The sequence below is a fragment of the Pongo abelii genome, chromosome 6, assembly GCF_028885655.2.
Source record: "Pongo abelii isolate AG06213 chromosome 6, NHGRI_mPonAbe1-v2.0_pri, whole genome shotgun sequence".
In the NCBI taxonomy this organism is placed as follows: Eukaryota; Metazoa; Chordata; class Mammalia; order Primates; family Hominidae; genus Pongo; species Pongo abelii.
The window spans coordinates 69,016,541-69,028,726 of NC_071991.2; the positions used below are offsets into that span (position 1 = coordinate 69,016,541).

The 12,186-nt window shown below is 34.9% G+C and overlaps 1 protein-coding gene across 9 annotated transcripts in view; it reads left to right on the forward strand.

Annotated features, from left to right (window-relative positions):
• Positions 1-12,186, forward strand: part of CRPPA (CDP-L-ribitol pyrophosphorylase A) — a 329,262-nt gene that overhangs the window by 259,062 nt on the left and 58,014 nt on the right. Inside the window, exon 10 of one of the 9 annotated variants that reach the window (XM_054559422.2) lies at positions 11,475-11,997. The exons of the other annotated variants lie outside the window; for them this stretch is intronic. Coding sequence (XP_054415397.1) covers positions 11,475-11,492 — 18 coding nt within the window. The 3' untranslated portion in view covers positions 11,493-11,997. Of the gene's footprint in view, positions 1-11,474; positions 11,998-12,186 lie in introns of those variants that run through there. 9 annotated transcript variants of the gene reach the window in all.

The window sequence follows — 12,186 nt, forward strand, 5'->3', positions numbered from 1 at the left end:
GAGTTCATTATATTGGTGCTATAGAAAAAAAGTCCTATTTTACACTGCAAACCACCTAAAGGCTTTGGAAATAATCTTAAAATCATATTCATAACTTTAAACCAAGACCATGCCATTCATGCTGAAATACCTAAGGGCAGAATCAGTGTATAATTGCTTTATTAGAAACTATAAAAAGAAAAACAGTGATTAAAGTATTTTCTGTTGTTTTAACCTCAGTTTCACAACATTTCAGTCCTAATACTAATTCATTTTATAAATACTTATGGAAAATAATAAAATAATTAGCAGAAAATCTTTTAAACAATGGGAATGACACTTTTAATTCACAGTAAGGCAAAGTAAGTATTCGTCCAATAGAAGTCCCAATATAACATTTTTATACCCTCACTGGGGGGTAGTTACCGTTTTCTTGAGTGTGTTATAGTTCAAATAGAAAATTACTGGTTTTTTCTATTACAATAAAGTCGTTTATCTTATATAACTTATAAATTCATATAAAGTATATTTTATAATACTCTACACATTTAATGTACATCAAATTAACATATATATTATTTTAATTTTATTCCCAGTTTTATCTTGATTATAAAATACTTATCTACTTATACATAAAATGCTAGAATTACATGGTCTCACATTTCCATCATATTTTCTTACACTTTTAAAATGCAGAGCTTCTTTTATTTACCACATTCACATTGATTATATATAATCATTCTCTATTTCTGGTGATTTAAAAATTATTTATGGAGGAATGGAACATAGATTCTTTGCCATTCTGAGTTTCTTCAGAATCTCAAATGTTTGAAGAATATGTTGTTCAACTTCATTAAAATTTTAATTTCATGAAATTTTGGAGTGAATTTTTTTATTTGCTCACTATGTTTTCAGTCAGGGATAACTTTATTGTGTATAATTTGCACATAGTTTTAATCCAAGACATGGTAGTATATTGTAATTTCCTACAATATTTACTAGTATTTTTCTAGAAAAATTACGTTGAAAATGTTTTATGTAACTTACCTGCACATTGCGCACATGTACCATAAAACCTAAAGTATAATAATGATAATAATAATAATAATAATAAAAGAAAAAAAAAAAAAAAGAAAATGTTTTATGTGATACTTTTCTTAAAATAAAGTCTTATAAAATAATCTAACTATGGTAAACTAGAAGATCAGACAATACGTACAATATTTTTTCAATTTTTAAAGTATGTACGTGAATGTAAATATATTAATAGAAAGCGTATGGAAGAAATACACTTCAAAATGTCTAAGAAGAAGATAATTTTATTTTTTTTTAAATATACTTTAAAATGTTTTTCTACCCATCTACAATGAATGTTTTGGAATTAGGAATATAATAATCATTGAGATGGGCATAATAACTATAGGGTTATCTTCTGACTGTAGCAAGGAACAGACAACATAGTATTTCTGCTCCTCTGTGAGCAGAGTGCGTTTGTTTACTATTGCTTGAAAAAACAAATCATCACAACCTACATTTCCTTTATATAATTATCTCAATTTTGAGCCTGAGGTCAATTTTGAATAAGTACTTTTTCTAAGAAATAGATTTTGCTAAATTGATGATTTCAGGTGATGGTTTCTAGTTTGAAGCTCCTTTGTCTTATGTTTGTCATTAACTGAAATATTACCTGCTTTAGAAGAGGCAACACACTAATGAATAATGATTTATTGTCTTTGACTCATTTAGTCACTGAGGTACATACTACCCACCTCATCTACATTGTCTCATTTTATCAGTCTACCAGTGAATCCTACTGGTGTGTTAACAAAATTCTGACAAAGAAACTATTTGATTTTTTAATTAGTGACTGCAAAACAGGCATGCTATGGTTTGAATGTGTCCTCCAAAAAACCTGTGTTGGGAACTTAATCTTCAATGCAACAGCATTGGGAGGTGAAGCCTAATGATAGGTGATTAGTCCATGAAGCTACCCTTATGAATGGATTAATGCCATTTGCCAGAGAGGGTTTATTATCACGGGAGTGGGTTTCTTATAAAAAGAACTCCTTTGGTATCCCACTCTGTCACTTGCCCTCCTGCCATAGGATGACACAGCAAAAAGACCCTTGCCAATTGCTGGCACCTCAGTATTGGACTTCCCAGCCCCTAGGACTGAAATAATTTTTTCTTTATAAATCACCCAGTCTCTGGCATTCTGTTAAGCAGCACAAAATGGACGAAGACAAGGCATCTTTCATATTTTCTTATAGCAGATGGTGTTCAGTAAATGTTGCTGACTTACCGGCTTAACTCTTACTCATTTTTTTCTTGTATGGTGGTAGTGTTTTTTAATTCTAAAAATAGCAAAATAGCATGGATTTCCTCCTTTATATCACGTTTTTGATGTGGGATGAAAACAATCATTAAAAAGCCATGCTTCATATTTTCAAAGTGTCATGGGTTTCTTTCAAATTCAGTCCTATCATTTAGCATCCTCAAAATGATGATTTATCCCCAGCATCCCTTTAACATCTTCCAATGCATAGCTGTTCGGTTAATGTTGAGGATATCTATTCTTCTTAATTAGACAGGAAACGTTATATTTTAATAGTTAAAATAAATTTTAAAAACTAGAAAGTAAGAAAGTTGCTGATTATTCTTACATTGAGGAAAAATAAAACTAATAAATCCTATTCCACTAAATATTCAGTTATAGTTTCTGATAAATCTAACATTATTACAAAGGCATTTTGCTTATTTAAAATCTTTGTTCAATTATAAGAATAAAAGGGTTAAGTAATGATTTTACAAAAATACTATGACTATGTAAAATGAGGAATACCAGTTTCGTTGTACACATAATGTCTCAATGAGGTTAAAAAAATAAGCTGTATCTATAAGGAGGTAAATGATAGTTTCTTTTTTTCTTTTCTCTTTTTTTTTTTAATGACTCTCGCTGTGTCGCCCAGGCTGGAGTGCAGTGGCGCGATCTCGGCTCACTGCAACTTCCGCCTCCCAAGTTCAATCAATTCTCCTGCCTCAGCCTCCCGAGTAGCTGAGACTACAGGTGACCGCCACCACACTCGGCTAATATTGTGTATTTTAGTAGAGACGGGGTTTCACTGTGTTGCCCAGGCTGGTCGCAAACTCCTGAGCTCAGGCAATCTGCCCACCTCAGCCTCCCAAATTGCTGGGATTACAGGCATGAGCCACCGCTCCTGGCCAATAGTTTTTATCAATTATATAGATGTAATTAGAACTTAACTGTAATGTTTATGAATCAACTTGCTAGTTACCTTCAGAATTTAGTTTAGAGGCATGCTACGTAATATCTCTTTAAATATAAGTGATAGTATGCTTGAATGCTAAATTTTGTAGAAATAGTACAAGATAATGGCCTTAATTTCCTCATGTTTCCAATGTGTATTGTTAGAATTTCTCAGACCCTAATGAGAAATTAATGGTCATGGCAGGAGAAGGACATATGCATGTTTCCTGTCCTTTCCTTCTAGAACGCTTTTCTAGATAGTGCATTCTGTAATATTATCATGGAATTGGTCTGTCTTTCCATGCAGTGGCAGGATAGAGTGAAAATGTTTCAACGTCCTCGCTATTCAAATCTGTTACATGTGAACTTGACCAAGAGGAGCCAAAACTGGTTACTCATAGCTCCTCTGAAAAGTATTTTAAAATATAGATTCCTGGGATCCATAGAATCTGAGTCAACCCAGTTCCTTCCAAAGCACTAATAACTTGGCTCATGGTGACTTGGTGAAACAAACCATATGTATATTCATAGTACCCTACTTTTACTTTGTAATCATACTCTAAATATGTTTATTGGCTAGGATTCATGAATATTTTATTGTTGATAAAAACAAAATAAATTCAATGAAAATATAAATTACATTTCAGAGTAGAAAACATATTTTTTGTAAGTTTTTGTGGAGGTTTTATACAGTTTCTTCATTTTTAGTTAATACATAATGTACATATTTATGAGAGAGTGATATTTTGGTACACATATAGAATGTGTAAAGATAAAATCAGGGCAATTAGCATATCCATCAGCTCAGCCTTTTATCTATTCTTTGTATTGGGAACATTTAAAACCCACCTAACTTTTTTTTTATTATTATTATACTTTAAGTTTTAGGGTACATGTGCACAATGTGCAGGTAAGTTACATATGTATACATGTGTCATGCTGGTGCGCTGCACCCACTAACTCGTCATCTAGCATTATGTATATCTCCCAATGCTATCCCTCTCCCCTCCCCCAACCCCACAACAGTCCCCAGAGTGTGATGTTCCCCTTCCTGTGTCCATGTGTTCTCATTGTTCAATTCCCACCTATGAGTGAGAATATGCGGTGTTTGGTTTTTTGTTCTTGCGATAGTTTACTGAGAATGATGATTTCCAATTTCATCCATGTCCCTACAAAGGACATGAACTCATCCTTTTTTTGGCTGCATAGTATTCCATGGTGTATATGTGCCACATTTTCTTAATCCAGTCTATCATTGTTGGACATTTGGGTTGGTTCCAAGTCTTTGCTATTGTGAATAATGCTGCAATAAACATATGTGTGCATGTGTCTTTATAGCAGCATGAAAATCCACCTAACTTTATAAATATATGCAAAAATTATAATAGATAATGCATTCCATAATATTATCATGGACTTGGTCTGTCTTATTGACTCTATTTACCCTACTATAGAACTCATTCTCCCATCTAGTTGTAATTTTCTATACATTAACCATTTCCCTGTTTTCCCCTGGCCATTACCTTCCTTAGCCTGTAATAACCAAAATTCTACTCTCTACTAGTTATATGAGCTCATTTTTCTAGCTCTCACTTATGAGTGAGAGCATGTAGTTTTTCCTTTTTTTGTGTGCCTGACTTATTTCACTTAACATAATGTCCTTGAGGTTCATCCATGCTTCTGCAAATGACAGGATTTCAATGTTTTTTAAAGGCTGAATAGTATTCCATTGTGTATATGTACCACATTTTTTTATCCATTCATCTGTTGAAGGACATTTAGGTTATTTCCACATGTTAGCTGTTGTGAATAGTGCTGCATTAAACATAGGAGTGCAGATATCTAACAATACTGATTTCCTTTCCTTTGGATAAATAGTAGTGCAGTTGGTAGTTCATGTCACAGTTGTATTTTTGATTTTTTGAGAAATTGGAGGTTGTACTTTTAAGAGGAAGAGAAAGTTATGTCTAGTTATGCTGAAATTATTTTATGTATATGTATAGTATATATACATGTTTGTTTATATGTAAAACAATTTTTAACATCCTATATAAGGTTACATTGGGAGAAGTAAGGTATGTATATAAATAACAGCTGTATGAGGCAGTTCAGGGATAGACAATATTGAGGGCTGGAAGAGACTGATTATTATAGTTTGAGGTGATTGAGAAATACTTCGTGGAATATATTTCAACATCAAATTTGTTAAGGCTGAAAAATCTGAAATATTACAAGTTGTAAGAATGAGGGTAGGAACCAAATCATCATTGTATTAATAAATAGGATGAAAAGCCTGACACATAGTTGGTACTAAAATATTTGTAAAATATGGATGAATGTCAAATTTTATAGGAGGTTAGGACAGTCAGAATAAAAATGGTAGAATGCTTGGGATACACGTTAATATGCCTTTATTTATTCTTTGAACAAATATTGTTTGAATCCATAGTATGTGCCAAGACCTTGTGATAGGCACTAAAAATGTCAGACATGTTTTAATTCCTCAAAGAGCTTAGAGTACAACTTAGTTTAAGTAGGAAAACATCTTTTTCAAATTTTTCTTAAAAGGGAGGAAGTTCATTTACTTGAACTTACTGATTTTCTTCAGTAAGTTATTTTACTTATTGAACAAAGATCAGTAAGTGCATAAATGACATCAGTTATAAGAAGACTGTGCTTGGTAGAGACATTCAACAAAGGATGTGTTTGTGACTGATAAGTTAAACTGAAGGTATTATAACCACACATAATTATATCAGGCTACTGATGGGAGATTTGATTTTGGGGGTTAATCCCTGGGAGTGTATAGAAGGGATAGATGTAAAGCATGTGGCCTGCATCAGGGAAATGCTTTCCTTAAAGGCAGGGATTTTGTGTCTTTGAAAGGTAAGGTGAGGGTATTAGTCCATCCTCATGCTGCTAATAAAGACATACCCAAGACTGAGTAATTTATAAAGGAAAGAGGTTTAATGGACTCACAGCTCTGCAGGGCTGGGGAGGCCTCACAATCATGGTGGAAGGCAAAGGAAGAGCAAAGGCACAACTTACATGGCAGCAGGCAGGCAAGAGAGCTTGTGCAGAGGAACTCTCATTTTTAAAACTACCAGATCTTTTCACTTTCACCCTGAAAATGAGTTCCTAAATGAGTTTCTTGCAGGCAGCATAGAATTGGATCTTATTTTTAAAATCTGTGTAGCCCCATGTCTTTTGAGTAGATAATTTAATCTCTTTACATTTAAAGTTGTTACAGACTGGTAAGAACTTACTACTGCGATTTGTCTATTGTTTTCTGACTTGCTTTGTAATTCCTTTGTTCCTTTCTCTGACTTGTCTTCCTTTGTGATCTGATGAGTTTTTATAGTGGTATGCTTGCCTTCCTTTTTCTTTATCTTTTGTGTGTCTATTATACATTTTATCTTTGTGATTACCATGAGGCTTACATAAAACATCTTATAGGTATAACAGTCTCTTTTAAGATAACATTTCGCTTTGGATTAATACAAAAGTTCTACACTTTTACGTATCTTCTCATGCATTTTAGGTTATTGATGTTACAGTTTATATCTTTTATATATTGTATCCATTAACAAATTATTATAGCTATAGTTAATTGTAATATTTTTGTTTTTAACTGTATACTACAGTTGAAAGTGATTTGTTATCACCATTACAATATTAGTATTCTGAGTTTTATTATATACTTATCTTTACCAGTGAGTTTTATGCTTTCATTTCTTTTTATCTTGCTAACTAGTGTCTTTTGTTTCAAGTTGGAGAACTCCCTTTAGCATTTCTTGTCAGGCAGGTCTAGTAGTGACGAACTTCCTCAGCTTTTGTTTGTCTGGAAAGAACAAATAAAGAGATAAAGAGATAAAGGAAAGTCTTTATCTCTCCACTCCCGAATGACAGCTTTGCTGGATATAATATTTTTGGTTGGTAGGTTTTTTTTTTTTGGTTTGTTGGAGGTTTTAAAATTTATTTTCTCAGTACTTTGATTACATTTTCCCATTTTCTCTTGGCTTGAAAGGTTTCTGCTGAGAAATCCAGTCATAGTCATATGGATGTTTGTATTTAACTACTCACTTTTCTCTTGCTGCTTTCAAAATTCTCTCATTGTCTTTGACTTCTGACAATTTGATGGTAATGTGACTGGGTGAAGACCTCTTAATTCCATTTACTTGAGGTTCTTTTTACATTGAAGAGCTGGATGTTCAATTCCCTTCCCAGACATTGGGAGTTTTCTGTTATTATTTCTTTGAAAAAGCTTATTACCATTTCTCACTTTCTGCTTCTTTTGGTACTCCCTTAATGAATATGCTGCTTAATTTGATGACGTTTCATTAATCAAATTGGATTTTTTCCATCTTTTCTTTTCTTTTTTTCCTGTGAGTAATTTTAAATGACTTGTCTTTGAGCTCACTGATTATTTCTTCTGCTTGAGTCTGCTGTTAAAGATCTCTGTTTGTTTATTTCAGGGATTATATTCTTCAGCCACAGGGTTTCTGGTTTTTTTTTATGATAGTTTTTATTTATAAGTTAAACTTCTAATTCTCCTCATGTATTGTTTTCCTGGTTTTATTAAGTTGTTTATCCACATTCTCTTGTAGCTTATTGAGCTTTTTAAAGATTTTGAATTCTTTGTCAAGTCATTCATGAATTTTCATTTCGTTATCATTGGTTACTGAGGGTTTATTAGTTTCTTTTGATGGTGTCATATTTGCCTCATTCTTCATGTTTTGTATAACCTTGCATTAGTGTTTGTGCTTTTGAAACAGAAGACTCCTCTTTCATTTTTTATAGACTGTTTTCAGCAGGTACAGACCTTCTCTAACCTGGTAGGACTGTTTCTGGAATTGTACCTGGGTGAGATGGAGTGGGGTCCTATGGTTTTGCCAGGTTCCTCACTCATATCTGCAGTTGGCAAGCCTGTTACTAGGGGCACAGATTAGTGTAGCTTCCTTCAGGTTTCTGAGCATGCTTCTGCCAGGGCATGTCCATAAACAGGTAGAACTGCTTCCAGACTATGGTAGAACAGGGATGGAGCCTAGTTCACTATGCTGCTTCAGGGACAGCAGTCAGGTCTGAGGTTGGCAGGCCAATTCCTGGGGCACTTATGGTTTTGACTCCTGCAGGATAACTGGGTGGGTAGAACAGCCTCCTGGCCAAGATAAGCCTGGAGCCTTGTTCTGCTTCAGAGGTTAAAGTTGGATCTGAGATTGGCACATCTGTTACCTGGAATGCCTATAGGTATGACTGCCAAGTCTGTCCCACAGAGTCTGGCCGAGCAACGGATGAAAGAAGTACACTGACACAGGTATTTTACCTGACAGCGCAGCTAGAGGATCACACTGCTCGGCTCTGCACTGTTGACGGGAGAGTCCAGCAGCCGCTGAGAGAGTGCAGCTGCTGAGAATGCAGCCCCCATAAGCCAGCCCCACTCACATTTATTTAGTACAGATTTAATGACAAAGGCTTGGAGCAAACACAATTTGTGGGGAATAAATATCATTGACTTCCCACACCCAGTAGAGAGCAGTCCTGCATGTGAATGATCAAAGGTCGGTTTTAGGACAACTTGAGTAAACAAGCTATTTAGATAAACTCCTCTACATTCCATTGTACCTACGCTGTAAGCCCCAGGGTAAGAACAGCTGCTGTCCGCTCATCCTTCCCTGAAGCTTTGCAAAACCTTCTGGCCTTCCAAGAAGGCTTGCATCTTTCCCTAAAACTTTTTCTTAAAACTTTTCCCACCACCCTGACTGAACTCCTGCATATGACTTCTCCCAGCTCCCTTGGGCATGTCTCTAGACAGGTAGGACTGCCTTGGACTGAAGTAGAATGGAGCTGGAAGTCAGGTCACAGTACTGCTTCAGGAACTTCAGTTGGGCCTAAGGTTTGCAGACCCTGTTACTGCAGGCATGAATGGGCATGGCTCATCCCTGGATTTTTGGTGAAAGAGGCTCTTGGCAGGACTGGGGAGGAGTGGGACTGGAGCCTGCTCCATACAGGAACAACATTGTTTCTATTCTGAAGCTGGTGTCAAGCTCTATGGGCTTGTCATCAATGTATAAGCCTGTCTTCTTAAAGCAGTCCTCCTGGGTCTTTGGCTCCACTAGAATTTCCTTCCCTCTACCTGAATTCCAAAGCTTCACATAGGCACTTTGGTCTGTGGATACCTGTCAAATATTTGTTTCTGTAGAGGAATTCAGTGTGAGGACCTCCTCCTGCTCCCCCATCTTGTCAATATACCCCTCCAAATGTTCTGGATTCTAATTCTGTTTTTTCAACATTACCCACCTTTCTTTTATTTTGTTGTTGTTTTTGTTGTGACCAATGTAGTTCAGGTGTTGGTTACCACTTGGTGGGACAACTGCCATACTTTTTCAGATGGTACCCCTCTAGAAGTGTCTTTTCTGAAAATTGCCCTGCATTTTACAGTTTAAACATCTAACCGTACCTTCTTATTCCATTGCTTTTTCCATTGCTAATGTGTTGTGCTACCATTAAGAGAGAGTGATACTTGGTACACTAGTGCTTTATACATAACTACAGAAACCAATAGCTCCATCATTCCCCTGTCAGAGAGCAATAGACTTTATTAATATTTCTTCAGTCAGAATTAGGTATCCAGCATTTTAGGATTCCTTTGGGGAATGAGTAGCAGTTGTACAGGCAGTGACCTTGTTGGTACCTCATTCCAGGTGATCATAAACTGGTCTCTATGGATACTTATTATCCTACTTACCCTTGGCTTAAATACATCTCTTCATAGATTTCACTGCCTCCCTTTCTTTGCCCTGTATTTCCACTAACTTTAATATTGACATTGTTGTGCCAAAGAGAAGTTTTTTATTCCTTGAGTGTCTTGTGATAAACCTTTCCCAAATGGTGGAAATGTTCACCTTGTAAATATCCAGAAACATACAGTTTCATCTCTTGTACTCTCAACTGCTTCACTCCCAGAGAGGAAAATTGTCTGCAGGTGAGGTTTTCTGTTTTTGTTTTATTTCTAAGATGTGATAATAATGGTGATGGTGGTAATGATTGTGATGCAGACTTTGGGTGCTGTCTACTCTCTGCCAGGAACTGTTCTCAGTACCTTGTTTGCAATAACTCAGCCAAATACAAGACAATAAAATATATTTTTCTTTTTCCAACATTGTCAACTGTGAGCTTTGAATACAGTATAAAACTGCCAACCCTACCTAGTTACAAGTCTTTACTATAATTATTTTGTTCTTGATTTATTTCTGGCATTTATTATTCACCTTTAAATCATCTTGGTGAATTGTTATTACAAACTTTATCTGGACATGAACAAAGTAAGTTATAGGTGAACTAGCATTGAGATTCATTACTCTTTGTGCCAGTTATTTTATAATGCATTAATGTTCTAAAAATGCAAAATTGATTATTACCTCATTAGAATTTAACACAGGACAGAATTTTGAATTATATATTATTCTCATGGGGAGAATTATTACAGATCTATACTACAGTTTAGGTGTTGCATTTTAAGTAGGCTATGAAAGTGTCCAAATGAATTTAAAATAATAGTGTGTAAATACAAACCTAGGAAAACCCTTATCACAGATTTTACTTAAAGAAGTGGGAACTACTTTGGAAGATCTATTTGACCAAGAATAACTCAACATCTAAAAGTTTTATCAGCATTTATATTCAAATTACCAAGCAACTCAAATTGTAAATAAAGTTTTTCTCTTCCTGTACAATCTCTTTAATACAACAATGTAGAACTTTATTCTTGAAAGAGGAAACTGTTTCACATTAAGTGTGGTCCATTATTTAAATTAATGTACAAGTTAGTTGGGAGGAGAGAGGGAAGCAGAAAAAAATGACTATTGAGTACTAGGCTTAGTACCTAGGCGATGAAATAACATACAACAAACCTCTGTGACACGAGTTTACCTATATAACAAACCTGCACCTGTAGCCCTGAACCTAAAATAAAAACTAAAAAAAAGAAGAAAATTCTTTTGCCGTAGTTCAAATGTAGAAGCCAGTCCATAGCTGTGGCAGAGCTCTTAGATGCCCCTTAATATCCGTTCTCGTTTATGTCTCTTAGGTAACAGAACTTGTGGAGCTAGCTATGCCATTTGATTTAAATTCTGTTCACGTGTACATATAATGTGTATAATTTCTTGGTGGTTTTCTTAAAGAGAAAGGTGATTCTCCTTCCCCTTCCCCTATTTCCTCTCTCTTACAGGCTGAAATTCAGCCATGAGGATGGGCCATCTATGACAGTGTGTGTGAGGACAATGATCTGGGATGGCAGGGTGACAGGATAGAGGACAGTCTGACCCAAGGAGCACCACATGAGCGCTTGACACCCAGCCTCTGAAAATAAATTTCTGTTTTCTTTAAGCCAGAAAAAGAATAATGTGCAAGTTGAATGTTTGACATTGGTAGATGAGTACATGCATATATTATACTGAGTGGAAGATCAAGGCTTACATAAAATCACTCATACAGATGTTTGGCTTGAGTTTTTCTTATGCAGTTTCAAATGTAGTGATTAAAGAATCCTTCTAACACACTGATGATTACTAGCTTGAGAAGGATAAGAATTACAGCGAATGATAGAATAATATGATGCCTTCTTGATATGCCCTTTAAAATGAAATGTTTTAATATTAATATTAGCTCACTTAGATTATCTTGTGTTTAATATTTCAGATTTTTTAGTTTTGTTGAACACTAAATCAAAATTTCTGAACAGCTGTTATCTTAATTAGGATCTGTTTATTTGCATAAATTACAGAAGAATAGATGGAAAAAATGGTTCTTGATAATTTTTATACAAATCAGATGCTGAGTATTGATTAAATATTTCAGAATGTGTATATTAAAACCTAGGTTTCAAAATAATTTATTTATAAATTGGTGTTTTCTTTTTCCTATAAAGGATTTAGGAAGAT